Source organism: Drosophila guanche, unplaced genomic scaffold (assembly GCF_900245975.1).
Source record: "Drosophila guanche unplaced genomic scaffold, DGUA_6, whole genome shotgun sequence".
In the NCBI taxonomy this organism is placed as follows: Eukaryota; Metazoa; Arthropoda; class Insecta; order Diptera; family Drosophilidae; genus Drosophila; species Drosophila guanche.
The window spans coordinates 7,720,345-7,747,677 of NW_022995745.1; the positions used below are offsets into that span (position 1 = coordinate 7,720,345).

The 27,333-nt window shown below is 52.1% G+C and overlaps 9 protein-coding genes across 10 annotated transcripts; 3 read left to right on the forward strand and 6 right to left on the reverse strand.

The window, feature by feature from the left end:
* Positions 1 to 425: 425 nt before the first annotated feature.
* LOC117581595 (probable ATP-dependent RNA helicase kurz) lies at positions 426 to 4,526 on the reverse strand. The gene is made up of 5 exons (XM_034268951.1): positions 4,324 to 4,526; positions 4,044 to 4,244; positions 1,011 to 3,979; positions 738 to 940; positions 426 to 561 (listed from the first exon to the last, which is right to left on the reverse strand). Exons 1-5 carry the CDS (start codon positions 4,396 to 4,398, stop codon positions 476 to 478), a joined length of 3,534 nt encoding a protein of 1,177 aa, XP_034124842.1. The 5' UTR covers positions 4,399 to 4,526; the 3' UTR covers positions 426 to 475.
* An 87-nt stretch (positions 4,527 to 4,613) lies between these two features.
* LOC117581251 (DNA-binding protein K10) lies at positions 4,614 to 6,668 on the forward strand. The gene is made up of 2 exons (XM_034268254.1): positions 4,614 to 5,952; positions 6,010 to 6,668. Exons 1-2 carry the CDS (start codon positions 4,789 to 4,791, stop codon positions 6,091 to 6,093), a joined length of 1,248 nt encoding a protein of 415 aa, XP_034124145.1. The 5' UTR covers positions 4,614 to 4,788; the 3' UTR covers positions 6,094 to 6,668.
* A 244-nt stretch (positions 6,669 to 6,912) lies between these two features.
* Positions 6,913 to 8,370, forward strand: LOC117580802 (odorant receptor 2a). The gene is made up of 2 exons (XM_034267502.1): positions 6,913 to 8,173; positions 8,247 to 8,370. The coding sequence occupies exons 1-2, from the start codon at positions 7,049 to 7,051 to the stop codon at positions 8,295 to 8,297; spliced, it is 1,176 nt and encodes a 391-aa protein (XP_034123393.1). The 5' UTR covers positions 6,913 to 7,048; the 3' UTR covers positions 8,298 to 8,370.
* Positions 8,371 to 8,881: 511 nt separating this feature from the next.
* LOC117580801 (protein crooked neck) lies at positions 8,882 to 11,184 on the reverse strand. Its single transcript, XM_034267500.1, has 2 exons — positions 11,042 to 11,184; positions 8,882 to 10,974 (listed from the first exon to the last, which is right to left on the reverse strand). The coding sequence occupies exons 1-2, from the start codon at positions 11,075 to 11,077 to the stop codon at positions 8,941 to 8,943; spliced, it is 2,070 nt and encodes a 689-aa protein (XP_034123391.1). The 5' UTR covers positions 11,078 to 11,184; the 3' UTR covers positions 8,882 to 8,940.
* A 484-nt stretch (positions 11,185 to 11,668) lies between these two features.
* Positions 11,669 to 13,269, reverse strand: LOC117580804 (alpha-tocopherol transfer protein-like). The gene is made up of 6 exons (XM_034267504.1): positions 13,053 to 13,269; positions 12,627 to 12,786; positions 12,484 to 12,565; positions 12,122 to 12,424; positions 11,918 to 12,054; positions 11,669 to 11,863 (listed from the first exon to the last, which is right to left on the reverse strand). The coding sequence occupies exons 1-6, from the start codon at positions 13,147 to 13,149 to the stop codon at positions 11,782 to 11,784; spliced, it is 861 nt and encodes a 286-aa protein (XP_034123395.1). The 5' UTR covers positions 13,150 to 13,269; the 3' UTR covers positions 11,669 to 11,781.
* A 609-nt stretch (positions 13,270 to 13,878) lies between these two features.
* Positions 13,879 to 15,637, reverse strand: LOC117580803 (alpha-tocopherol transfer protein-like). The gene is made up of 6 exons (XM_034267503.1): positions 15,476 to 15,637; positions 15,036 to 15,195; positions 14,882 to 14,963; positions 14,488 to 14,820; positions 14,287 to 14,423; positions 13,879 to 14,228 (listed from the first exon to the last, which is right to left on the reverse strand). The coding sequence occupies exons 1-6, from the start codon at positions 15,576 to 15,578 to the stop codon at positions 14,159 to 14,161; spliced, it is 885 nt and encodes a 294-aa protein (XP_034123394.1). The 5' UTR covers positions 15,579 to 15,637; the 3' UTR covers positions 13,879 to 14,158.
* Positions 15,638 to 16,067: 430 nt separating this feature from the next.
* On the reverse strand, positions 16,068 to 21,828 carry LOC117580996 (UNC93-like protein). Of its 2 annotated transcripts, XM_034267801.1 has the most exons (5): positions 21,372 to 21,828; positions 20,171 to 20,819; positions 19,672 to 20,091; positions 17,906 to 19,244; positions 17,484 to 17,845 (listed from the first exon to the last, which is right to left on the reverse strand). In XM_034267801.1, the coding sequence occupies exons 2-5, from the start codon at positions 20,315 to 20,317 to the stop codon at positions 17,484 to 17,486; spliced, it is 2,268 nt and encodes a 755-aa protein (XP_034123692.1). In that variant the 5' UTR covers positions 20,318 to 20,819; positions 21,372 to 21,828. The 2 variants fall into 2 exon arrangements, with proteins under 2 accessions (XP_034123693.1, XP_034123692.1); XM_034267802.1 differs by lacking the exon at positions 21,372 to 21,828 and having other exon boundaries at positions 16,068 to 17,845; positions 20,171 to 20,317.
* A 209-nt stretch (positions 21,829 to 22,037) lies between these two features.
* LOC117580997 (protein prenyltransferase alpha subunit repeat-containing protein 1) lies at positions 22,038 to 24,222 on the reverse strand. The gene is made up of 3 exons (XM_034267803.1): positions 23,563 to 24,222; positions 23,121 to 23,509; positions 22,038 to 23,056 (listed from the first exon to the last, which is right to left on the reverse strand). Exons 1-3 carry the CDS (start codon positions 23,661 to 23,663, stop codon positions 22,347 to 22,349), a joined length of 1,200 nt encoding a protein of 399 aa, XP_034123694.1. The 5' UTR covers positions 23,664 to 24,222; the 3' UTR covers positions 22,038 to 22,346.
* A 401-nt stretch (positions 24,223 to 24,623) lies between these two features.
* LOC117580743 (U3 small nucleolar RNA-associated protein 15 homolog) lies at positions 24,624 to 26,475 on the forward strand. Its single transcript, XM_034267428.1, has 2 exons — positions 24,624 to 24,780; positions 24,853 to 26,475. The coding sequence occupies exons 1-2, from the start codon at positions 24,688 to 24,690 to the stop codon at positions 26,377 to 26,379; spliced, it is 1,620 nt and encodes a 539-aa protein (XP_034123319.1). The 5' UTR covers positions 24,624 to 24,687; the 3' UTR covers positions 26,380 to 26,475.
* The last annotated feature ends 858 nt before the right edge of the window (positions 26,476 to 27,333 follow it).

Sequence of the window (27,333 nt, forward strand, 5' to 3'; positions counted from 1 at the left end):
CACTGTGCGACAAATGGGAACTTTTTGAATGTACTTTGCACGAGACTAGGACTCGAAGAGTAGTTCACTGTCCTCATACTTTATATTTTGCAATATAAATGAAATACCGAAAATTTGTTAATACAATTTATCATTTAAATTGTTCAAAGAATTTTAAATTATTGCAAATCTTCTCTTCGAGTTTTTGTCTCGGGCAAAGTACAAAAAGCCTGTTGCACAGTGTAATCGTTCATGTGTGTGTTTGTGTATTGAATTTAGTCTTTAATCAAGAAACAGAACACATTTATACTCCCTACCCGCCCCATTCCTCACACTCCATTAAAGTTGTATCTTTTTTTTATAGTTCCATTTAAAAAACAAAAAATGAATTGCATATTTATGTATAATATACACAAAAAGTATCAATTAAATAAATAAAACTATAATGAAAATTGTTATACAAAAGAAGGCAGAGCCAATTCCTCCGTTTTATATCTCATTTAAGTGGCAATGGTGGCCAGAGGGCAGTCAACTCATTCAGTGCCACATCGTACAGCAGGCCGTGGTACTCCTCCAGCAGAACTGAGAGTGGGGGAGAAAGTAACGGTAATAAGTTCAAGTGTGTTTCCATGGCATATGCTGCACTCTACACGCATACATTCATGCATGCGAAGACAGCAGGCAAAACGGTAAAACGGAACATTGCACTGCTTTGGTATTGGTACGAAGCACTGCAATTCGCGTGTACGTGTACTCACAGTTTGGCTCCCTGGCCCAATGCTCGTGTAGCGCCTGTCGCGTGTGTATTTCCTTGCTGATGAGCGCACGCTTAAAGCGCAAAACTTTGTCATTGAGGTTCGACCAGCTCTTGATGAGTGTGCCGGGTGTCACCCTCAACTTGCGCTTGAACTCCGCCAGCCGTGGGCAAATCTCACCCGACAGCAGGAACATGCCAAAGTAGCTACGAATGGGAGGAGAGGGGACACACAAAATGTTAATCAAATTTAAGGCAAACTCTGGCTAAAACTCACCAGCAAGCCTTCTCGCTGAGCGGCATCTCGATTTCGCTTAGTGGCAGCGGCCAGCCAGCCTTGCCGAACGTTGCCTCCACAAAGCAAAAGAGTTTGCCCGACGATGGCTCATAGCGTGGCGGTGGATCGTCGCGCACTTCGCGCATATTGCACAGCAGCGGAACGTAGAGCAGCAGCCACTCCGGCTCAATGGCTGTGATGCCGCGCAGGAACATCTTTTCGGAGTCACCGTTGCGCAGCTCGTACGCCTCCTGGTAGATGATCCATTCGGGCGTCTTTTGCTTCAGCACGGAGGAGGCATGCAGGAAGGCGGGATCCACCATGTCGGGGGTGTTGTAGGCATACTTGAGACGTCGCCGCTCCTCCTTGTCGGTGATCTCCGACAGCGGCACTTTGCGCGCCACACGATCCCCCATGCCGGCGAGCAGTATTTGGCGCAGGAAGCGCGCCTGCGCATCGCTGGGTGGCTTCAGCTGCGGATCCACGCTCAGCTGGACTCCGCTGACATTCAGATTGATCTCGTTGGTCAGCTGAACGCGCAGCTTGCGCACCTCACTGATGGCCTTCTGGCGCAGTCCGTTCGTCGCGCAGAACTCGGGCAGCTGGCCACGGGAGCCGGCATATTCGGCTGCTCCCACAGCTCGCAGCAGGACCATGGGATCCCCGAGCAGCTGGAAGTTGCCGCTGGCCGCCCATCGCTGCCGCTTCTCGTGGAACTTGTTGGCCTTGGGTGCCACATCCTCGGTGCGCTGCACGCCCGTCTCCTGCAGCACTTCCTGCACGGAGAGTGCGGCCACCAGGCAGACGGTGTACGGCAGCAGTCCCTGCTGATGGGACAGGGCCAACATCTTGCCGAAGCGCGGCGCCACAGGGAAGCGAGAGATGACCCTGCCCAGCGGCGTCATGGCTGGCGGCAGATCCTTGGCATCGCTGGGCGTGGCCTTCAGGGCTCCCAAGACAGTCAGCCGCTGCTCGGCGGCCTGCAGCTGCAGCTGATCGGGTGGCGTGGGAAAGGGAAAGTGCACAACCCGATCGATGCCCATGGAGCGCATTTGCAGCATCAAATCATCGACGGGCTTCTGCTGTATGTCCGGCAGGCCAAACTCCATAAACTGATGCTCATAGACGGCACTCGAGTACAGCCGGTAGCAGTGCCCGGCGCTGATGCGACCCGCTCTGCCCGCACGCTGCTCCGCGGAGGCCTTGGATGTGTAAGTGACGACAAAAGCGCTCACGCCGGTCAGCTTGTCGTACAGCCGCGTCTTCTGGCGGCCACTGTCCACGACGTATTTGATGTGTGGAATAGTCAGCGAGGTCTCCGCGACATTCGTGCTCACCACGCACAGGCGACAGCCCTCGGGCACGGGCTGAAAGATGCGATTCTGCTTCTCCGACGACAGCAGCGAGTAGAGGGGCAGCACCCACAGTGGTTGCTTCGGACCGGAGGACAGCTCAGAGACACCTTCTAGCTCTTCCCCTGCTGACAGTGCATCCAACTCCTCCTCGTCATCCGAGTGATCCTCCTCCGCCTGCTCGTGCATATCCGCTTCGGTGTCATCCCCGGGCAGCTTGTAATCGTCCAAATTGATCTTTGGCAGCTCCATTTGTGCCAGAAACTTCTTCTTGGACTTGCGTATGTTGCGGATGACGCGCTTCATATCAAAGTTCTCTTCAGCTACATCCTCCAGCTGCTCATCCTGCTGCTCATCTTGCTGCTGCTGCTCCTGCTGCTGACGATAGGGAAAGCAACGACGCAGCTTGCGCACCAGCAGATTCACCTCCTGCTGTCCAGTCACAAATATGAGAATGCCGCCCTCGGGCAGCTGATTGTGAATCTTCAGCGCCTTGCGGTATGCCTCCGCCACATAGTCCTCGGGCGTGCGCTTCTGAAAGTGTATGGTGACGGGGTACTGGCGGCACTCCACATTGATCAGCGGCGGTGGCTGCTTGAACAGACGCGTGTTCTCGGTGAAATCGCTGACCCTCAGCGTGGCAGACATCACAATGAGCTTGAGGGGACTGCCACGCTTGTGGCGCAGCGGCACAATCCTCGAGAGCAGTCCGACGAGTATGTCCGTGTAGATGCTGCGCTCGTGCGCCTCGTCCAGTATGATCACAGAGTACTTGTTGAGCAGAAAGTCGCTTTCGATCTCCTTCATGAGAACGCCATCCGTCATGAACTTGATGCGCGTTGCAGGACTCACGTTGCCCTCGAAGCGTATCAGATAGGACACCTCGCGCTCCGACAGATTCATCTCGTGGGCCACACGCTTCGACATGGCTATGGCAGCCACACGACGCGGCTCCGTCACGCCAATCATCTTGTGTTGGGCATAGCCCGCCTCGTAGAGGAACTGCGGCAGTTGGGTCGTCTTGCCGGAGCCCGTGGCGCCGGCTACAATCACAATTGGATTCTCGTTGATTGTCTCCATCACTTGCTGCTCCTCGGCGAGTATGGGCAGACGCAGACGTGCTTCCTGCACCTTGGCCAAGCGGTTCACAGGCACATAAACGGTTTGATGTGTGCACAAGGGTGTGGCAGGAGCAGGAGCGGGAGCAGGCACGGGAATGGCTTTGGGTTTGGGTTTGGGTTTTGTTTCCGTTGGACTGGGCACAGCTGCAGGCCCTGAGGGGGACTCTCCAGCCGCTTCATCCTCATCAGTTGAAGTGTCACTCTCCTCTTCTTCGTTTAGGCTAACTATATTGGGATTCCTGCGCTTGGCATCCAGCTCCTCCTGCTCCTCGGCGAGCAGCTTACGCTTGGCCGCACCCTTAATGGCATTCACACGACTGCCGGGCGTACGCTCGGCCTGCACCTGCGCCTGTCGCTCCTTCTTCCTGGCCAAATAGTCATCCAGCGTTTGCAGCCGCTTCAGACCCACCGTCTGCACCTGGCTGATGGATGTGTACTGCTGCAGCTCAGCGTCGGGTATTTGCACGGAGGCCAAATCTGCCAGCAGCTGAGCGCGCTGCAAAAGCAGGGGAAGAGGAGGATTAAGGAGGATCTGTGACAAATTTCCATGCTCTACTTACGCCTTCCTTTTTCTTCTTCTTGTCCACAATCGCCTGCAGGTGCTTGCGTTGCTTTTTCGTCAGGATTTTCACATGATTCGTCTGCTCCACGATGGTCTTTGTGGCGCGCTTCTGTGAGGGCAGCACCAAGGCATTGGCCTCATCGTAGCCAGCCCCAATGCCACTCCTGCCATCGGCCACGGAGCTTTCATCTATTTGGATCTGCAAGTGTAGTTGGGAGCAGTCAGTAAAGCGTGTTTACTTGCGTGTGACTTGAATGGCTGGATGCGAACACTCGAACCTTTTTGGCAGCGGAATTGTCGACAATCGTTTGTGGATTGTGCCGCGCTTTGGCATTGTGTACTTTCTTGCCCATGTTTATGATGCCGTAAACATTTAATGTGTCAACTATGCACGAATGGACGCTCTTTTTACCAAAACAAATGTGGAATGTTTTTAAAACATTCGAAATCTGGCACTTGCACGTGTAGCACAATAGCTATGGCACTCACTGAACCGATATATCGATATAGAACAGCTGTCGATACCAACATGCAACACTCGATGTATCGATGCTGCATCGATATGCAGTTGTTTTGTCATCACTATATTGCCCTCAAATTCGTAACCTGTCAAAAAAAAAGAACGAATAAATGTTTGATTTAAGTGTTTGTGGCAGTACGTACGGTAACAAATATTAAGTGTGATCCTAACTGCGGATCGTCTGTGTGTGGCCCAGCCGCAAGCAATTCGTTTTGCTCGTTAAATGATGTCCAAAAATAACAATCAGCAGAACCGGGCGATGTATCAGAATCAAAGCCAGAACCAGCAGCAGCACATCCACAATGCTCGTGTTGCCGCTGCACCGTACAGAAAACCCTTTCGCGGGCCACCAATGATGTACTCATCCTGCCAGATTCCCAGCGATCCACTCTACATAGACTTCAACAGCCCCGCCGCGGCCAGCAAGCCACCGACCAAGCCGGCTGCCCAGTCGCAGCCGCCGTTAAAGACTTTTGCCCGTCCTCCGGCTGCTGCTGCTGCTGCTGCTGCTGCTGCTGCTGGTGCCAAGCCACAGGCCACTGCCCCAGGTCCTGCTGGGTGCTGGAAGCCGCTCAAACAGGCGACAAAACAGCAGCAGCCCAAGGCAAAGCAGCAACTGCCACTGCAGCAGGGACACCTGAACGGACATGCGCACGCAAATGGAAATGGCAACGTTGAAGGCAGCCACAAATGGCCACCAAAGCCGCGCTTTCATCCACACAATCGCTTCAACGGCGGCGGCTGCAACGGTGGCTTCAACCGTCCGCCACCTCTCCATGGCTGTGCGCCTCACATGATGCCGCTGATGGGTCCCGGACCACGCTGCGGTGGACCAATGCCCATGCCGCCATATCCAACGATGCCTTATCCGCCACAAATGGTGCCGCCCATGGCCATGCGCTGTCCGGGGCCACCGCTGCCGCCACCGCCACCGCCACACTTTATGCGCCACAATGGACGCGGTGCACCCATGCACATGATGGGCGGTCCGCCCATGCATCTGATGGGTCCACGCATGCCGCCGCGTGGCCCGCCGCGTGGCCCACCGCGTGGCCCGCCGCCCGGCGTGCCCTACATGAACGGCGGCCCCAACGGGGGCAGAATCAAGAAGCCAAATCCCGTGCTCATCAAGCAGGTGGTCAAGGGCAAGAGCACCATTAAGACGCTCAAGAATATGGTGAATCAGTATCCACTGGACAAGCCCTGGGTGACGGAGCAAATACGGGGAGAGCACGACAAGAAGGTGAACATTGAGAATCGTTTGAAGGGCAACAAGGACGATGCGCTCTTTGCGCAGTTCAAGGTGCAGCGCGACAAGTTTGTGGCGCAGTACGAGGCAGCGCGCGAGGACTACCTAAAGCAAGAGGCAGCCTCTGTTATGGCCAAGGTAGGAGCTGAGGGAAACCCATTGAAAGCCAAACCAAAGCCTTTTCTCTTTTTGCAGGATGCCAAAACAGACAAAGGCAAAGAGAAAGAGAAAGACAAAGAAATAAACACAAATTCGAATGCAGCAACTGCGAGTCTGTAGGAGAGACCGAGGCGAGCAGCAGCAACAACAAGATGAAGTCTGAGTAACATAAGCAGCTCTGATGGGCGAGGATCGAGTGCCAGAGCCAAGGCTGCATGCGGCTTAAATGCGTTACCCAACACTAGCCCCTAAGCCCTAGCTTAACCCAAGCCCACCCCTTCCTTATTCCTAGCTTAACCCTCCACCTACCCCTACCCACTGCTGTTGCCTGTCCCTTCTCGTCCGAGTCGCAGATATTAGAATATGCATAGCCATATTTATTATTATTATTATTATTATTAATTATTGTACCACCCGAGAGAGGTTTTGCTGCAACCCATGAACTGATTGTATTTGCTAGGCTTTGCGCTTAGAAATCAACAATTAAGTTGACACTTTGTAAATAACTTGGCCAGCAGTCGGCTGTGCTTGTACTTGTTCCTGCCACCCAAGCCTCTTGTATATAGACTTAGAGACAGACTCATCCATCCATCCACGCACCACCCACCCATCAGCCACCCATCTGCCAACAGTCGACACTGTTCCCCGTCCAGCAAAAGGAATTCCAGCAAATAGAGATTTGACTTTGAAGCTAATGCAAAACAAATATAGTTTTCATTACAACTGTTGGTTAATTATGTGTTATTAATTGTGTTAAGACAGGGAAGAATCATGTCTAAATATTCTCCCATTTGTCATGGGCTTTGGTGTTACCAACACAAAAGATTCCCAGCAATCCGTGTTTTCGTGAGCAGTCCGGGGTTTCCTTCTTTGATTCTAATGCTAATTCTAAATGTGAGATTTCTAAAATGAAAACAACTTTTCATTGATGGCTGAGGGACACCTTTTGTTTCCCAGCCACTTAGCCCAAAGGGAAAACAATTGCATAAAGAGCCATAATGAGGCAGCCTGCCAGCCAGCACTTAGGGAAATTAGTGGCGGCGCCCGGGGCCAGACCCAAAACAGCAGCTAAACGATGCAGAACGTTGAGGAAAACAAACTGCAATTGGACACCCACACGGCTGTGGCGTATCACTGGCGTGTGTGGCAGCTAACGGGACTCATCCGACCGTCTGGCATCCCTAAAGGTCTCTATCGAAGCTACTCGATTGGCCTCAACCTACTCGTGACGCTGCTCTTTCCGCTGAGCCTGCTGGCGCGGCTCATACTGACGCGCAGCATGAAGGAAATGTGCGAGAATCTGACCATAACCATCACGGACATGGCGGCCAATCTGAAGTTTGCCAATGTCTACCTGGTGCGGCATCACCTGGGGCAGATACGCACGCTGATCCAGCAGCTGGACAGGCGAGCGCAGGTGATCGGCGATCGGGAGGAGCTGCGCGCGCTCGACTGGGCTGTGACGTCTGCGCGGAACACGTTCCGCACCTTTGCCTGGATCTTTGTGTGCGGCACAACGCTCAGCTGCGTTCGTGTGGCGCTCGCACGCAGCCGCCAGCTGCTGTACCCCGCCTGGTTCGGCATCGACTGGCGCAGCTCGGACGAGGCATATGTGGGCATCTATGCGTACCAGTTGTTCGCTCTGATCGTTCAGGCGGTGCAGAATTGCGCTAATGATTCGTATCCGCCGGCCTACCTCTGCCTGCTGACGGGCCACATGCGAGCTCTCGAGCTGCGGGTGGGACGAATCGGCTGCGACTGCGACTGCCTCAACGCTCGGCAGAGCTACGCTCAGCTGGTGGGCTGCATCCAGGATCTAACGCTCATCCACCGCATGCACACCATCATCCAGGAGATACTCTCGGTGCCCTGCATGGCGCAGTTCGCCTGCTCCGTTGCCGTTCAGTGCACGGTGGCGATGCACTTTCTGTATGTGGCCGATGCCGACGATCGTCTGGCCATGATCCTGTCGGTCATCTTCTTTGTGGCCGTCACCCTGGAGGTGTTTGTCATTTGCTATTTCGGTGATCAAATGCGCACGCAGAGCGATGCCCTCTGCCATGCCTTTTACGCCTGCAACTGGATCGAGCAGCTGCCGCGCTTCAGGCGCGATATTCTCTTCACTCTGGCACGGGCACAGCGACCATCGTTGATACTCGCCGGCAGCTACATTCCACTCACACTGGAGAGCTTCAAGGAGGTACGTACTGCCCCTTCCCTGCCTTTTGGCGTTCTCTCCGATTCCTGCTCACTGAAGTTTTCCCATCTCAAAGGTCATGCATTTCGCCTACTCTGCCTTTACGCTGCTGCTGAGAGCCAAGTGAGGAGGCTGCCAACAACTGGAGGGGCTAAAAGAGCAGAGAGCGCAAATCTGTACTCACTCGTGCACCATTTGCATCATCTATCCATCATTTTATTTATTTATTTGTTTACATACAAACGTCTTCACCACAGGGCACTCTCTTTCGGGCATCGCTATCCCTTTCTAGCGCTTGTCTTTCTGAGCGTGGTGAATAAGTTATCCCCACAGCAGCGGACAACGGCAGTTCACCCCATGGTCTGCAGTGAGCTTTAATTACACTGTGCAACAGGCTTTTAGAATGCACTTTGCACGAGTCAAAAATTAGGCCGTACTCATACTTTCATTATATCTTCTTACACAGAATCTGCAACGCGGATATCCACGAAACAAATTGAGTTTGAAAGAAAATGTTACCATCTTTCACAGAATTGTTTGAATTTTGGAAGGTTGCTTGTGGATTTCTCTTCGAATTAGCTTACAATTATACCCAGATGATGATTTATAATTATGCAACAACATTTTTGGAAACATTTTCCTTGCCCTGACACAGCCAGCGACCACTTCGAGTCTCGATAAAGAACGTAACGACACTGGCCCCTGTGCGACTTCATTTGAATGGATCTTTAATATGCAAAGTGGAATTAAGGGCTAGGAAAAACAAATGATCAGTTATCCTCCTGCGTGACGTCGGCAGGGGCAGGCACTGGATCCTCGTCGGGCACATCCTTTTGCTTTTTCCACATCTTGGCAGCGGCCAGCAGCTTGAGATTGGGTCGCGCCATCTCATCCTCGGGGAAGATGTAGTCGAAGACCTCCTCCCAGCCCTCCTCGACGCCATCGTCGGAGACGATCTTCTGTCGCTTCTTGATGCGCCGCGGCATCTTTTCGAGCACCTTCTGCAGGCACTGGCCATCGTTGGCATCCCGCTCAAAGTCGCGCCAGGCCTCCAGCAGCAGGACGCGCGACTCCTTGTCGCCCAGCTGGCGGAGCATATCGTTGGCGCGCTCGTAGACGCGACGTGCCAGGCGCACATTGAGCCCGGCATCGGGCCCGTTGTCCCCGTGGTTGAGGCCCATCTCGAACTTGGCAAACGACATCCACACCTTGACGTGCTGCGTGCGCTCCAGCAGACGCTCGTACAGCTGCCGCGCCAGCTCCGTTTCGCCGAGGGCCACCTCAAAGTCAATGTAGGCCTTCCACAGCAGTTCCGGCATGTCGAGACGCGGCTGATGGACGGCCAGCTCGAAGATGGCCCGCGCACGCTCCGTGTCGCCCAGAAGGTTCTCCAGCTCCGCGAACTTCATCCAAGTGACGCAGTTCTCTGGGCCAAACTCGAGGAACTTCTCGTACAGCAGGCGACAGCGCTCGAACTCACGCAGTTGGATCTCCAGGTCGATGTAGCCGCGAAACAGCTTGTCCCGCGGACACATGCCGATGGCGAAGCCGAGCGTCTTGCGTGCCCGCTGCAGCTCCTTGCAGCGGATCTCGAACTGGGCGTACAGCAGCCAGACCTTGCTGAATGTGAACTGCTTGTGGGGCATGAGGTCGAGGCAGGTCTTGTAGATTTGTCGCGTCCGCTCAATGTCCTCCGCCTCGAGCTCCTCGTAGAGGGCATAATTGATCCAGAGGTAGATGTAGCGGCGCCAATAGTTCTTCTCGTTGGCTGGCGGCACATTGGCAATGGCCCGCTCGTAGGTGTCCCGAATGAGGTCCTTCTCGCCATCGGCCTCGATGAGGCGCAGGTAGTCGAACCACGCATCGTAGTTGGTGGGATTGGCGGCCACTTCCTGCTCGTACTGGTACTTCCGCTTGGACACGATGACGTCCTCGATGCCGTCGCGATCGCCGTACTTCTTCTCGTGTATCGTGTAGGCCTTGAAGAGCTCCTTGGTGCGCTCCTTGGGCAGATGGTCGAGCGCGTACTTGTAGATGATGCGCGCGCGATCGTGCTCCTTCTGGCCCTCCTCGAAGCGCGCAAAGGCGATGAAGAGCCGCTCCTCGATGTACTCGTCGCCAAAGAACTCCACGGCCCGCTCGAACACGCGACGCGCTCCATGGATGAAGCCGTGCGACTCCTCGAAGCGGGCAAACTTGATCCAGTTCTTGACATCCGGATGCACGTAGACAAACCGCTCGTAGACCTCGCGCGCCCGGTCAATCTCCTTGTAGCGCAGCTCAAAGTTGACGTAGGTCTGCCAGGCCTGCTCCTCGGGCTGCCACTCCATCCAGCGCTCGAAGACCTGCCGCGCACCAGCCACATTCTCCAGCATCTCCTCCATGTAGGTGTACTTGTACCAGAACTGATTCACGCGCGGCATTATGGTCACGGCCCTGTCCCACAGATTGCGGGCGTGGTTCACCTGTTTGTTTTTCATCTCCATTTCGGCGTACTTCAGCCAGATGGTCACGTTGCGGTGCTCGTTGTCCAGCGCACGCTCCCAGATGGAGCGGGCACGCTGTATCTCCTGCTGCTGCTCCTCCCATTGCGCGTACTTGATCCAGTGGCTGACCACCATGCGGTTCTTGCGGAGATTGTCCTCGAATGTCTTGCGCTTCCGCTGCTGGTAGTCGGCCAATTCGGCTGGATCGGAGATCTTCTGTTTGGGCGGTGGTGGCAGGATCTCCAGGTCACGCTCCTTGGCTTCGCGCAGCAGCTGCTCCGCCGTAATTTGCACCTCGGCCGGCGCCTTGTTCTTCACCTACAAACGAACAGCAACAAATTCTGAAATCCACTGCACATGTAGCCTGCGCGCCATTAACACTCACCTTGGCCACCTTGGGCATCTTCTGTGGCCGCTCCATGTCCGACTTTTAATGTGTGTTTCCTAGTTTTTCCTTAACTTAACAACAAATTGCAAACAAATCGGTAAATAAATGCCACAGACAAAGTAGGAGGAGGTGAGCTTATCGATAAAATATACCGACAGACCCTTGTAAATATACCCTTGCATTTTCAAAATATACCATAGTCTTAATTCATATTCCTCGATTTTTATGTTCTATTTGATATTACCAGCTAGTTGGGACTCTCAGCTTTAAAACTGTAATTTTACGCTAATCATCATTACATTCATGCATTCATTTCTTATATACCGATATAGCAATGGTCACCCTGATGCCTCAAACTAAGTAGAGATGTGATCCAATACATCGATATATGTATCTGTTTTTTTTGTGCGAAATTAATTATTGTCAAATTAAGTTTTGTGTTTTATTTAATTAATGATCGTAGTCCACAAGTACTCCACCGAACTTCTGTGAAACTTGGCATACAGACATACAAAAATTATGTGATCGAGAGAAATAGACAAAAGACTTGGTTCCGTGAACCAGTTCACTGGTTCCACTCAACTGGTGGCTGTTTGGGGAATAAATTAAATACGCAATTAAATGTTGCCGTAGGAACATGCAAAACATCTGTTTAATAAACAATTAATAGGCTAGCCGCTTATAAAAATATACAATTATGAAAAAAAATAAAAAAAAATACGAAGCAAAATTGGAATTTATCGAAAAATTCTCCATGAATGACCGTTACGCTTCTCAGACTTCTCCACCAGCCAGTGGTTAGGGTTCATCAGATATTCGCTGTAATGGTTAGAAATAAGTGATGCGATTGTCTATGGCTGAAACAAAACCCACCGATGCTCGACCAAGGCCTTCTTTGTGTGGGTTCGCAGCGCTTCCAGGGACCCAGCCGAGCCGCCGTACTCCTCCGGCAGCATTTCGCGCGGCACAAAGGCATAAAGCGAATCCATGCTGACGGTATGAAAGCGTATCTGGAATGGAATTCCGTATGAGAATCTCGCATGAGAATCTGTAGGGGCGAATCTGAGAAAGACGCACCAACTTGAAAACTTCATCGCTGATGAAGGGCTTCACCACGCTCACGATTCGATCGAGATACGATGGACAGTTGACCATGTGAATGGCCCGGAGACGTACTGGAAATGCCACCTGTAGGAACTTGATGTATGCACGCAGCGTGCTGATGGTCAGTCGCGATATGTGCCGCATTGTGGTGCCCTTCATGTCAAAGATTTGCACCTCGCCCTCGGACAGAATGTTCGGTCGGGCTGCATCGTCCGGCGTGACAAAGCGACAGTCGGCGACCATGAAAAACGCGCGCGTGTCTTCCGTGTGATGCATCTGTGGAGTAGAGACTCTCAGTTGTGGCCCGGACCCAGTGCAGATTGCTCTGCCCTCACCTTTGTGGCCTCAAACTCCCGGAAGCAGTACAGCGACACCTTGCTGCCATCTGGCGTGAGGCCTGGCAGGGGCAGTATGTCCCTGAAATAATGCCATAAATCAATCTGTGGACCACTCTCTGGTCCTCTGGTCTCCTGCTTACGCATAATCAAAGGTTCGCTTGCTGTCATCGTCCAGGGGATCCCGCTTGATGAACAGATGCGGATGACGATTGCGCAGCGAGTAATTCACCTCGATGAGCTTCTTGGTCTCCTCCACGTCCCCGTACATGCACTGATAGAAGCGACGCAGCAGCAGGGGATCTGTGGGTAGTCCATTCAGCATTAGTTAAGCATTAGTGCCCCATCAATGACGTAACGCGGGCTGGTGGGCATCGCAAATATTGATGATGGTGCCCGTTCTGCCTACTAACGACCTCATTAAAAACTGATGCGACGTGCTGGGGCCTGCTATGCAGCGGTGGGTGGTGGGAGGAGAGGGATGGGACTCTACCATATGGACGCTTTATTAGCGTCACTGCCTTATTTTCACACCTTGCCGCTGGCTTTCCCTGCCCCTTTTTCCTTACCAATCTCTTGCGGCAGCTTTTCATTTTGGTGGAACCATTCAACAAGTTCGTTTAGATCGCGCCTCAGCTGTGTTCCGTTCTCGCCTTCGGCGCTCATTGTGCATCGGCCGAATCGATACGCCTTGCTATCGACTGGGAGTGGTATCGGTGCTGCTATCGATGGCTGGGTATCCTGTACTATCGCTGGTCAGGGCGCGGCGATGAGGCAAACCGTTGAGCTTGGAGCCTGGCGGGCAACTGGCATGCTTTGGGGATTGACTTCCTATACATATCATAACTATTGATTGCTGTGCTGCTGTGTTGCTGTATTTCTGTTGCGTAGCCGATTATACACGTTATATTTTAATTGCTTTTCGCCAGCATTCGGCTATGGGCTGCCGCCGCTTAATAGTGCCTAAATATGACTTGGAACGCCGCCTCTCCCAGCCTGGGCCAAGTACAGCTTCTGTGAGTAGAGCTCAATCTGCGCCGAAATCTGCCTAATTGCCGGATCGTGTTCTGCATTTAGAAACCAAATGAAACGGCTGTATCGTCATTATAGTTACCTGATCTCTATGGTCATCATTGGGCCCGATCTTACACTAAATGGAGGTCATTAGGCCCAAACCGAAAGCGTCGCAATTGAATGGCTCATTTGGATAGCTAATAATCTCTGGCCCTGATATAACAAACGAAAAGAGCTCGTAGAGTACAGAGGGACAGGATTGATGTCCGCATAGGGTGACAAATATGACGGAGAAGGATAGCAAGTCCATGTCATCGATATATCGATATAGTTATCGGAGAAGTGCGCGAGACTAGCTAGTTTTGAAAAAAGGAAGCTTCGTTGAAATGCTAAATTTAAAGTGGATTATATTTTCATCTAAGCCTGGGCTCGTACTACGCGTACTACAGTGTTACGTACCAATACCAATATAGTGAAATGTTACGTTTTGCGTGCGTCTTCACACACAAACGCAAAAACGGCTCGTTAATTGTATGGGTGCCGAGCCCTGATTCTAAAGACAAAAAAAAACAATAATGGAAACGCGCATTGATCACATTTGAATATCACGACATGGGGCCGGAAGAGTGCAAACTCTTGGCAGCGAGCTGTCCTCCTCCCGTCAAAACCAGGACCAGCGACTTTTGCTCAGCGATGTTACCTTCCAGTAACGCTCATCTATCAAGTAGCCGCTGGCAGAGAGAAACAGAGAATTAGTTCTGAATGCATTTTCAGCTATTCGTTCCTTACCTCTTCTCCTTGATGGACTGTATGCCCCTGGCCTTGAGCTCCGCGATGCTGCCAGCCTTGCCACCATACTCCTCGGGCAACATATCCTTCGGCACTTGCCGGTACAGGCTCTCGATGCCCTCGGTGTGGTAATGGATCTGTCCAAATGGGAGCACAGTTTAATAGTTAACAATGAAAAGATATGTCCCCATTCGGTCGTACCATATTCCGCACTTCCTCGCGCAGGAAGGGCGACATCATGGAGATGAGGCGATCCAGATATGAGGGACAGTTGATCACGTGCATGGCTCGAAGTCGCGAGGGATATGCCTCCTGCAGGAACTTCATGTAGATGCGCAGCACGAAGATCGAGACGTAGGCCAAATGCCGCAGCGTGTAGCCCTCGATGTCGACTATCTGCACGTCTCCATCCGCAATATCCGAGTCGTCTAGCTCGCCGAGCTCGCCCTCCCCTACTTTCGGCTCAACGTCCGGCATCGTGAAGCGAGCGTCGCTCATCATGAAAAAGATTTTGGTTTCCTCCACAGAATTGCGCTGTCAATAAAAAAAGGAAACTGAAGGAGAGCGTCGGAGATAGTTAGAGTATTCGGCGTACCGTGTTTGGATCAAGGTCAGCCATGCGAAAAAATAGCAGCTTGTTCCCCTCTGGCGTCAGTCCCGGGAGAATCAGCAAATCACTGCAAAAGCGAAGAAATCGTTCAATCGTACTCGCTCGTGTCTCTCCCCCGCCTTTACGCTTCGGCACTTACGAGACTCGTAAACCTTTGGCCGTCGTCTCGTCCTCCATGTTGCGGTCGATAAACAAATGCGCATGCTTATTCCGCATGCTGTAATTGAGCTCCACCAGCGGCTTGGTCTTCTCCACATCGTACTGCACGCACTTGAGGAAGCGCAGCATCACAATCGGCTCTGCAGCAAAATTCAAATTAAAATTGATATAAATGTACAGAGCTTAGCGGGTGAAAAGCGTCGCTTGTGCGACCTTTGGCACGATTGCCATTAATTGCCCCACTTCAGTGGTCGTCTAATGCCGTTAAAAGGTTTAGCAGCTCGTTCCGCGTGTATGGAGCGTATCGAGTGGGGTGGGTTAATTGCGCTTCCATTAAATTCCAGACACCACTCGATTGGTTATCAGGCCTCTTCGGGGTTAGGCCTCTAATCGGACACACCTGCTGGGCGCGGGCCTTACCAATCTTTTCGGGCAAATTCGGATTGCTCTCGAACCAGGCCAGCAGCTCCTGCAGCTTGTCGCTCCAGGCGGAATCGTTGCGGCAACTTCTTGCCGTTGCCATCTTGTGTGTGTGTGTCGAATACGTCTTGCTACGGCGGCAAACAATCGCCGACTATGTGCTCATTACCCAAAGCCAATTCCCTTTCCCATATTCTCGTTCCCGGTCAATTGATAAAGCTAACCAGCAGACACACACACACACACACACAAACACACAAACGCAAACAAACCCAATGCAAACACACGAGAATACACAAACACTGTTTGACCAGCTCATTGAATTTTAACGCTGCGATCACGCGAGCGGGCTTTTTGCGAGCTTTCAACGAACACCGCGCGCTCTCTCCAGCTATGACACCGCAAAGCTCGCTCCAGCTACAAATGTAATTGAGCAAAGCTAACGGCGCTGCGCTGCCCTGCGCTGCGCTGCCTGGCTGATCGTTTTCATTGCCAGCTGGCTGCGCATGTGGGTTTAACGGAATTTGTGTGTTTGCGATTGAAAGTGTCTATTTTCAGTGGTCGAAGTTGGAATACACTTTGCCGCGAACAACATTTATAGATACTTTATTGGAATACTGGTGATCAGACATCTATATGCATATAGTATAATATAATACACATCCAAACACTTGCACACATGTACATGTATGTGTGTATTTATTGTTGTAGAGCGCGCTGCGACACCGTATCTTCTTATTCATATTGTGTTTCTCCCCCGGTAGAGCTTTCTAGTTACACTTGTTTTGCGAGTTATTCACAATATATTGTACCCATACTCAACAATCAATAATCAATATGCGTGCAGTTTGGACACCCGCTGCTAAGAAAAACACACATTATTGTTATTGTTTACTTATGTACATACATGTGTTTGTCCATACGGTACATGCATTTACCTACACATATTTATATGTACATGGAAATATGTACTCCTCCCACTGCCGATGCATCAATCGATCGATCGCATTCCAATCTAACAACCGGGGGAGAGGGGGCGTCGCAAAATGGTTACAAATTCTCAAAATGTTAACATTGTTCTTAGAGCTTAGGATTTCACCTTGTTATCAATAACAGCTGTTTTTGCTACACCATCCAACACACCTACATACTTGGGTATGTATGAATGTGTGCACCAGCTATGCAGCAACGGGGGACAACATCATCAGGGGTTGACTCGGTATACCTAATCGTAGGTACACACTTAGAAACTACGTCAGAGGAATACACTGTTTTGTGGCACAAAGTTACACACATGCATACACAGCTGCCATTAGTTAGCCAAGGCCCACCTGTGGCAGATTACATAGACATAAAATATGCATACATATATGGTATCAGATCGTTATTATCTCTTAAACTATTGGCTAATGTGGGTCTTGAGTTGACAGCCCCCAACACGGAAGAAACCACACAGAAAGCTCTCATGCATACACACACACACACACATAAACAGATATACGGACATGGAACCACATTGTTGGCACTGGCAAATGCACACAGAGACGGCACGCACACAGAAATGAACCCACCCCCCACAAGGTGAATTTACTCAGAAGCTGGGTGCTGAACCAATAACTGATTCACCACGCTCTGAAAGACAAGCGCTAGAAAGGGATAGACATATGGGACATATGGTCTCCCCGGTTACCTTGCAAGTAAATGCACCTTGGATGGGTCCATTCTGTGCATTCATTTTATGGATCATTCTTAGTAGCTAGATGCACGAATGGGCTCGAGGATGCAGTCTAGAGAGTGTGCAACTTCAGAGCGCCATGGAAATACTGAAATGTACCCTGACTCTTGTCTCTCTATCAATACTGATGGGTTGCAGCTGGATCAGGGCGGGGGTGTTGGTGGTCCGATTGGCTGAGCCAGTCCTACGGACCAGATTGAGCCGCCCTCACATGGTGTGGGTGCGGGCCACGGTGCCCCGCCGCTGGCGTCGGGACTAGCTGAAGATGCTCCGTCATAAGCTGACGAGCGTGGCCTTGCGCTGTGCCTCCAGACGTATCTCGAGCGTGGCATAGGGCGGCACACTGATCACCAGCAGCACCACCAGCGCAATGATCTTCAGCGACTCGCAGAGGAAGCCATGCCCGGCGAACGTGAGGCCCAGTCCGAGGAAGCGCAGGGCCTGCAGTGGCGCCGATACCTCCGTCACATGATTCGCGTGATTGAGGGTGACCAGCGAGAGGAGCAGCGTCTCCCACATGCCATTGCAGGCGCCCCACGAGGCGGCGATTACGTAGAACAGAGCGCTGTCATCGTTCGACGGCTTCCAACTGGACAGAGCGAGCAGCAGGCAGGAGTGAAAGAAGAATCCAGCCACTGAAAGCAGAGAGACATGAGTGGGGGACAGACTCTCTGTCTTGTTTGGAGGATACCTACAGATCACGACGATGCGCTTGACATGCCGCAGGAGCATGCTCAGCGTGCAGGATACAATCAGCTGCATCAGTCCCATGCCAACCATGGCGCCAGCAATCATGCCAATGCCCAGCGAGCAGGAGACAAAGGCACGCAGGAAGTCGCCCAGCATGTAGGCCTGCTCCGTGCCCACAAAGTAGGCCAGCGGTCCGGCGAAGAGCAGCGTGTCCGTAATGCTGCTGACGTCCTTCAGGGCTGAGCTACGCTCCCCCTGCACCTTGCCCACCACCGCCACCAGCGACAGGATCAGCGAGGCCAGGGAGAAGAGCACGTACAGCCAGAGCAGCGACTGGCCACCAGCACGAGCGCCGCTCTCGATGAACCCCACATAGATGGAGCGCGGCATGGGGCTGGCTCCCGTTTCGTTGGCCCAAGCCGCGGCCAGCGGTTGCTGCACCCTCAGCGGGCACATGTCCGCTCCACAAATGCGCTCCCCGTGCTCGTTCCGGTTGAAGAAGTCCCGCAGCTGGGGCGCACTGGCATTGCGCGTGTCCGCCGCGCCGGAGCAGCTCCAGTCGCTGCCGTTGCACACGAGCAGCAGCGCGGCCAGCAGGGCGCCAACGATGAGGCCGAGGTCCTGGGAGGCGCGGAACCAGCGAGCCAAGCGGCGCACCTTCTGCTCCCGATTGCAGAACATTTTGTGCTCCTCGTTGAGCACGTCCACGGCGGCCTGGGCCTGCTGCTCGCAGGCGGCCTGGGAGCAGCTCAGACGGCCACCAAAGTGCACGATGAGCGCCGCCTTGCAGCCATTGGCGCCGCTGATGGTGAGGCCCAGCAGCAGGTAGGCCGGCAGCAGCGTGTAGATGGAGGCGTAAATGTGCGACAGGACGAAGAGCATCACCGCGAGGTAGTTGGCCGCCAGCAGAGGCGTGTAGCCGTAGCGGCGCATCAGCCATGCGCTGGGCAGGCACATGCCGGCGGCCAGCAGGAAGAGGCTGCTGAGCAGCAGCGATCCAATGTCCGGCCCGATGGGCAGCCACTGCTCGCGATGATGCCACACCGCATTGGAGCCCTGCAGCGCCATCATGGGCAGCAGCACGGCATTCATTAGGCCATGGGCAATGGCCAGGCAGCTGAACTGGCGCCACACCTTCTGGCGCACATGGGCGGGCACTCGGTGACGGCAGTTCCGATTGTTCAGCGTGATGAGCCGCCGTATGGATGTGGCACCGATTGAGCTGTTGATTGACTCGCGACGCCTCGAGGCCGCCAGCGCCGCTTGCACCTGGTACGAGGACACCGGATTGATGCGATGCGAGCGCGTGGACACCGGCGACGGGGAGTACGCGGCAAAGTGCGCCTGCAAGCAGAGAAGCAAATCGAAAAGTTAAACAACAGCAAAGCGGAGCGCGAAAGGATTTAGCGGCTTAGGCGCAGGAAGCACCAACAAGCGCGCTAAGCCTTGCAAGCTGCTTCCGGCGGCAAACAAACAACGCCTGGGGCCTGGGGCCTGGGGCCTTGGGCCAACCATCCACCCACGCAGCTCCTGGCACTTTAATTACAGTTGAAGGAGACTGTGACTGGCACTGGCACTGACTTAATTATTTTTATTTGTTGTGCAACTGGGGAAAATAATCCGTTTTCATGCTCTGACATTTGCGGAGCTATCTTCACCCCAGTCCCCAGGCAGACAGCAGAAGCGCTAACTGAATCCGAGTGTGGAGGGAGGGCTTAGGATTCTATAAATAAATGAAAATGACGAGTGTGCCGGGGGCACATGCACTCACCTCCATCATCTGGTCATCCCAAACATTCTGAGCGCCGCCCGAGCTGCGTGTACGCAGAACCCGATGCCTGGTGGTCAGCGAGTGGCGATGCTGATGCAAATGCTGCAGCTGATGCTGATGCAAGTGTTGATGTTGATGTTGATGCTGATGCGGAGGCACGTGCTGATGGTGCGTGTGCGTTGTTATCCTCTTCGTGGTCAGCCCCAGCATGGCAAAGCCGCTGAACGTGCTGTTCGTTGTGGTTGCCGCCGTTGTTGTGCTCGCCGTGGTGGCGACGCCGGCGGCCAAGGCCTCCGATTGTGCGGCAGCAGCTCCATTGGCAATGGGTAGGTCTCCATTCACCGCGCCGGCGGTCGAAAGACTCAGCGAGCCGCCGCCAACCCCCAAGCCGGCCATGACATAGGCATTGTACGAAGATTGCTGCAATTAACGGACAAATAATTCGAGAAATTATTAACGATCGATAACGATGGTCAACTATCGATTGTTTGGGTCTCACCTTGCGCTGCTGGGCGAACACGGAGAGCCGCTCCCGCTCCCTGCTGGTGTCCTTGGCCCGTTGCTCCAGCAGCAGCTCATACTCCCGACGCTTCTCACGCTTGCGCTCGGCCGCCTCCAGCTCGTGCAGGTTCGGCAGGCTGCCCATCGCGGCCGATCGCTGTGCAGCCTTTCGCAGCCTTCCGTTACAATGTTATCGATGGCTGTGGGCTTTGCTTTGAATTCTATGCAAATCGCAGACAGAGAGAGAGCGACAGAGAGAACCGGGCGTAACTGTTACTGTTCCAATGCAACACTCAGGCTGTATCACTGGTGTCCGAACGTGCCGGAAGCGGCTCGTACTCGTGAGGCGCTGGCATGTCCACCCCATGCAATGCGAAACTGTCTCTCTGGCTGTATGCTCGTCACTGTAACGGTTGTTTTTGTTGTTCTTCTTGTTTTGTTCGTTCTCCTACCCGTTGTGGTGTGCGTGGTCATGGCTGCCGCTGCCACCGCCGACACAGCACAAGCATCCTACTATAATCCTCTGCAATGCGATGAGCTGATTTAATTACTTTTTGCGCTGCACTGGCATTGAGCGCGGGTTCATTGCCCGCCACGTGGGTGGGGGCCGCACACGAAATGCAGTTCAATCATGCGATAGTTTACCCCTGCGAATGGAGACAATTATTATTAATATTTTGCATACATACGCACGTACATATGCACATGACCTCTTTTCCCACACTGGTGTGTTTGTAGCTGTGTACCTCATCAGGTGTGTCCCCATTTTGAGTTATCTACACACACACACACACACACACACATGTAACACATGCTTGCATTTGGGTACATCCCACACATGAGGGACACAGCGTGCGTGTGTCCCACACATCATTTATGCATGTACACAGTCATGGCATGGCATGGCATGGCACAGCATGACATGACATGCAAAATTATTTATTCTTGACCTCAGGGATTCTGGACCCCATAATCAACTCATAAACAGTCCTACTTCGGTTGTATCAACCTGAGTTGGCCACCCCTCTCCCCCGAGGCCCATCCAACGCCATGCCCTCAATTGTGGCGCAGTTGCGATTTTGTGCCACACACACACGCCCCGAGGGGGCCTAGGACTCGCCCCAGAGAAGGCCGCAAAAAGGGAACAACAAATGTAAAGCGTAAAAGAGGGAGTCTATGATCTAGGGTATATTATGTACCTGTCTATAATGTAGAAACCTTCTGGATATTGGTTTAAAATTCACTTTGCCAGGGCCTCCTCCTCCTCGCTGGCACATCTGCACTTCAGTTCTTGGTATTGGGCACGGGCACGGGCACGGGCTCTAGGTTCTGGGCCCTGTTGCCGCACTTCACTGGGGGCTCACTTTGTGGGTCAGCAAATTGTTTATAAGCCCCCCACCACCACCACCACCGCTGCACCACACGAGCAACAGCAACAACAACAAAAAACAGACTCAAAAGCCGAAAAATTGAGGGTCATTCCACTCAGAAATCAGTTTCAGTTTCAGTTCCGTTCAAGCACACACACAAGCACAGCCACACGGTCACAGACACGGCCACAGGCAGGGACAGAACTTCAGGTCTCCTTTTGGTGGTGCCGCGCACTCAGCCTCACGCAAACTACTCCAAGAATATACTGAACACGGGAAGATAACTGCTGCTGCTGCTACTGCTGCTGCTCCTGTTAACGGCTGTCATCTCCGTTGCCTTCGATGGCATCGCCTTACTTCGCGCTGACATGCGCACAACTGATTGATGCTGGGCCACGCCACCCCAACTGCTCACCCTTCAAATATACACACAGCCCAGCCCAGCCCAGCACGAGAGTCTGACACCCACACAATACAGGTGGATGGCGCAGGGGGTTGTCTGTTGATTTAATTTTATTTTAAAACTATTTGCAAATTGGCTAACAAAAACACGTGCATAAGTGGGATAATTGTTTTTAAAATGAAGGACACGACTGTCAGCACAGTGGCGGGTGTAGGGGGATGCAACGAGATATAACGGTATAACAGTTATCGAAATGCAGTTGTCATGAATGTCAGACATTTGTCTTTGGGGGTAAACAGTGGATATGTGTGTGTGCACACACACACACACACACACGCACACAGCAAGGTAGATTCAAGTATTGCCCGAACTTTGAGCTCTACAACGGCATTTTGAGGGGTCTAGTCCCGCCAGGTAGCCTCCGCCACAGGATAGCCAAAATTGAGATGCAAATTACACCAACGCTGATGCTTGCCGCCCAGCGCCGACTCGGCCTGCCGCACCGCCTCGAGAAAGGGATGCTTGCCATAGTCAAACTTGTCCAGCTGCAGCGAGTTATCCATCGTGGCAGTCAGCTCCGTTTGCAGGCGCACGCACTGCTCCACAATGAACTTGAGGGCGGCACGGCGATGCAGCTCGAAGCAGTCACGCGGTCCGTACAGTGCCCGCTGCTCCTTGCACAGCCGCATGTCGTAGGCAGCCACGTTGCAGCAGTACAGAAAGGAGCGCAAACGCTGGACGCTGACAGTGCTGCGGTTCATGTGGGGCAGCATCAGTTGAATCAGAGCCTCGGTGTTCGGCTCACAGGGCAGCCCGTACTCCGCGAGCAGCTCCAGGAGGCTGCCCAGCTGCGGCTGAGCCTCGCCGCTGGGCATACAGAAGCACAGCTCGTAGGCGCGACCGAGCAGCACCTGGCGATAGTGGTAGCAGCTGTAGTCGCTGATGTGCTTGCGCAGAAACTTTTCCGTGCGCATCAGCTCCGACTGCAGCAGGCAGGGGCCGCTCCGCAGCACCCAGTGGCGATGGGACCAGGCGTGATAGTTGCTCGCACAGCGATCGGCAGACCGCTCGCAGATGCTGATTTCATTTGGCCAGTCAATGGCATCGGCACCTGCAAAATGGATGGCGAAACTGGATCTTAGCTGGGGAAGTGTTGAACTTGCTCTGGGACATACTTTGAAACGAGTAGAGCCAGCGGCGGTAAGCGAACGCCTCGTTGGACTTTGGCTTGATGGAGAGTACGAGGGCCGAGAACTGCAGCTCCTTGTTGATGCTGAGGCGATTCTTCTGCACCAGCTGGCGGCGAATGTGCCAGAAGGTGGTCACATCCGGATTGATGAGCAGCGCCACATTCAGATACTTGGCCAGGGCATCGCTCTGCTGCTGCTGCTGCAGCGTGCGCAGCTGCTGCTGTGACGTCTGGCGGCGATGCGAGATGAGTGTGCGGTGTGCATGGTCATACACATGCTGGGCACACCACGACTCCAGGCCCAGATTGTGCTCCACATGCACCACCGGCGACTTGTTGCAGTTCGTCTCCTTCGGTATAATCTCGAAGGATGCCCTGCGAATTGAATAAGTTGATTGATGCACGCCACAGCATTTGCTTGAACTCACAGATCGGCGTCCTTGAGGAAGACTGCATTTATGTCGCGTATAATCTTCTCGCAGAGCACACGCTTCTCGTTGTTGGCGTCGACAGCCATGTCGTCCTCCATTGTGGGCTGAACTGGCGCTGTGTGTTGGCTCGGCTGCTTCCTGGCCTGCTTCCGCTTGGTCTTGTTGATCGCTTGCGTTTGATTCGAATGGGGTAGAGGCACATTGATTGCTTTCAATTAACATTCGGCCGCAAAATTCCCTGCGGCCTGGTCGGACCCTGGCCTGGCCGAGGGGCTCCAGTTAATTAAAGAATCCACAGCCTTGGATGGAGAGGCTGAGGCTGAAGCTGTTACGGAACCATCACAACAAATAAATTTCAATTAAAAACGAATTTATTATTCGTATTCTAATAGGTGGCCAGCCGGGTGCGGAATGCGAACTGGAACTGGGACCCGTTACTGGCACCGGCCACAAGTCGATTTCGCAAAGATTAACCCAAACTGTGGTTCGTCGTGGCACACTCTAGTCTCTCACTTTACTGTTTGTCACACACTTGGCGCGCCCAACTGCCCAGTCTCTCTCTCTGCCCAGTCACAAATTGATGTAGATTCAAAATTCAAATGCCAATTAGTTATGTTTGCGGGGAGGAGGGGAGCGACCATATGATTGATGTGCGGGACCACTTTACACTGCTGGTAGTGAACTTATCGATCAAATATACCGTCTGGACCTAAAACATATGCAGAAATATACCATTCAAAGTATACCAAAGAAAAGCATAACTCTCAATTTCGATGTTCTGTTTAATATTACCTGCTGCTTCAGACTCTTACCACTGAATTAACAATTTAAACCGATTTTTTAATCAATTTGCTATAATCTAACAGATTATAAAGATTCCATTTTACTGAATTGTATATAAAAGACTGTCCGGAAAATAAAACGCATACAAGGTAAAATCCACCGAGTTGCCAAACAACACCATCATATATACACTTATCGATATCGAACCCTGCCACTATTTGAGATGGTACTGGACATCGATTATTGTATCTTTTTATTAAATTTAACAACACCCATCACTATTGAAGGTATTCTGAAACACGTGCGATCACTGCACAAGTAAATAATAAAAATAACAGTATGGACAGCCGGTTTTATGCACTTAATACCCGAAGATTTCAGCAGCGGGCGCAAGTAGAGACGCCCGACACAATCTATTGGGAACGGCTAGAGGTAATCAAGACCAAAATTCCGAATCCAAACAAAATCAACAAGTAATAATTTTGTTCTTGTTTTGCATTGTAGAAACCCGAGTTCATGAAGGAATGCAATACGATAGACTATTTGGATTTCAGCCCCACTGAGCCGGATAACTTTGTTGTGACGTGCTCGGTGCGCGTCCAAATCTACAATTTGGTCACCAAGCTGGTGGTCAAGAATCTATCGAGATTTCAGAAGACCGCGTATGGGGCGACGTTTCGTCAGGATGGTCGGCTATTGGCGGCCGGTGACGAAGAGGGCCATGTGAAGCTCTTCGACACGACCAGCCGGAACATCCTGCGCATCTTTAAGGGCCACAAGGCGCCTGTCCATCGAACCTTGTTCACCAACGACAAATTGCAGCTGACCAGCTTCTGCGACGACAAGTCGGTGCGGCTGTGGGACGTGTCCAAAGAGAAGGTGGTGCAGACCTACAACGATGCCCACACGGACTACATCCGCGCCGGCGCCATGAATCCGGTGGCGGGCAACATGTTCGTCTCCGGCGGCTACGATGGAAAAATCAATCTGTTCGACACGAGAGCAGAGAACGCAATTCAGCGGACATTGGACCATGGCAGTCCGGTGGAGTCGCTGCTCTTCATGCCCAATGGTTCCATATTCATCAGCGCTGGCGGCAATCAGGTGCGTGTCTGGGATCTCATCAGCGGCTGCCGCCTGCTCACAATGATGGCGCAGCACCACAAGACGGTCACCTGTCTGCGGCTGGGCACTGACGGGCGGCGTCTCTTCTCCGGCGGTCTGGATCGGCATGTTAAGATCTATGACACGACCACCTACAAGACCGTGCACACGCTGACCTATCCCAATGCCGTGGTGAGTCTGGCCGTGGCCGGCGCAGATCAGGCAGTGGTTGCTGGCATGGTGGATGGTCTCATCTCGATTAGGCGCATGATTGTCGAGAACAAGCCGAGTAACCTCAACCAGATACGGGTGAACCATGCATCCAAGGAGAAGAAAAAGAAGCTCGTGAAGAAGCTGCTTAAGCCGAACACATCGCAGGTGGTGGATCACACAATCAAGGACAGATCTAAGGCCACAAAACTGCAATCCTTTGACGTTCATCTGCGCAAGTTCAACTTCAAGAGGGCCCTGGATGCGGTTCTACTGCCGCGACAAGCGGAAAAGCATCCAGAGAACACGGTGGCCGTCATCACAGAGCTGCTGCAACGCCGCGCCCTGGACAAGGCACTCTCCGAACGGCCCGAAGCATTTCTTATTCAGTTTATCGATTTCCTCTGCACACACCTGCCCGAAGTACGTTTTATGCGTCCGCTCTTAAATGCCGCCAACACCATTCTCAATGTCTTCGACGCCAGTTCTACATCGTACGGTGCAAAAGTTTTGGAAGCGCTGCAACGATTGTCGGACACTGTTCAGGCGGAAATCGCGCTCACCTTCGAAATGTTGCAGCTGAAGGGCGCCATGGACACGATCATCGGCGTCTCTCTGAGCGACAGCGACAAGCCAAAGGCGCGCACAGTCGCAACAAAGGGAGCGAGAATGCAACCGTCCAAACGGGCGGAAAAATATGTGATCTATGTGGATTGACAGCGAGAGTGAAGGTAGAAAATAATCAGCTCCTCCCTCCTCCTTTTATAGCCGCTTCGCTAGTTTTTGAAATTAAAGTTCAGTTCCACCAAATGATGTATATCCATATATTGGGTGTTTGTTTCTTTTTATTAAATACAATACTTAAAATGAAATTATGAACCATTCGTTCGCCGTTTCGTTAATGTACAATTCAATTTTGCCTGCCATCAAAACAGAGCTTCTAATGGGTAATGGAGGAGGCAGCAAGCAAACTGTACTTTTACTTTGCTTTTAGTTTATGTTTATATATTCTGCAATTACTGCACCGACAATTCCTCTCCCATAGCTTCGTTTAGTTCCTCTTGAATGCAATCTGCATCAGGGCTCGGCAATGCTTTATCGATTGTGCATAGAAAAAGCCTCTGCAGTGGGCCTACACGCCTTCGACAGTGTTTGTACCAATACCAATACCAATACCAATGCAAAAGCCGCTCACGTACACGCAGCTTACAGTTATTTGTACCTATGCCTATTACTTACAGGGTGACGTCTTCCCCACAGGGTACAATACTCTATCTCTATCCCCTTCTAGCGCGTGGAGAATAAGTCAGCTTGTGGTAATTTTATCATTGTCCCGTTTTGCGTGCCGAGCCCTAGGGCTGATCAGCTGATCTACATATGTATGCACACACCCTTTTGCATTTGTAAGCCTTTATGTTTTGCTTTTACTCGACTCTAAATGTAGTTTTAGATTAACTGTAGCTTTACTTTATTTTATTTTACTTTATTTTATTTTATTTTATGGTACGATTATTTGGAAAGACGAATTTACACTTGAAGTTTGCTTTCATTGAAGTTGCGACGCATAGTTCTGTTTTTCTGTTTTCTGGTTTTTTTACGTTTTACCTTAACAATTAATATGTTCTTGTATATATCTATATATATATATATTTGTATATGTATAATGTATAT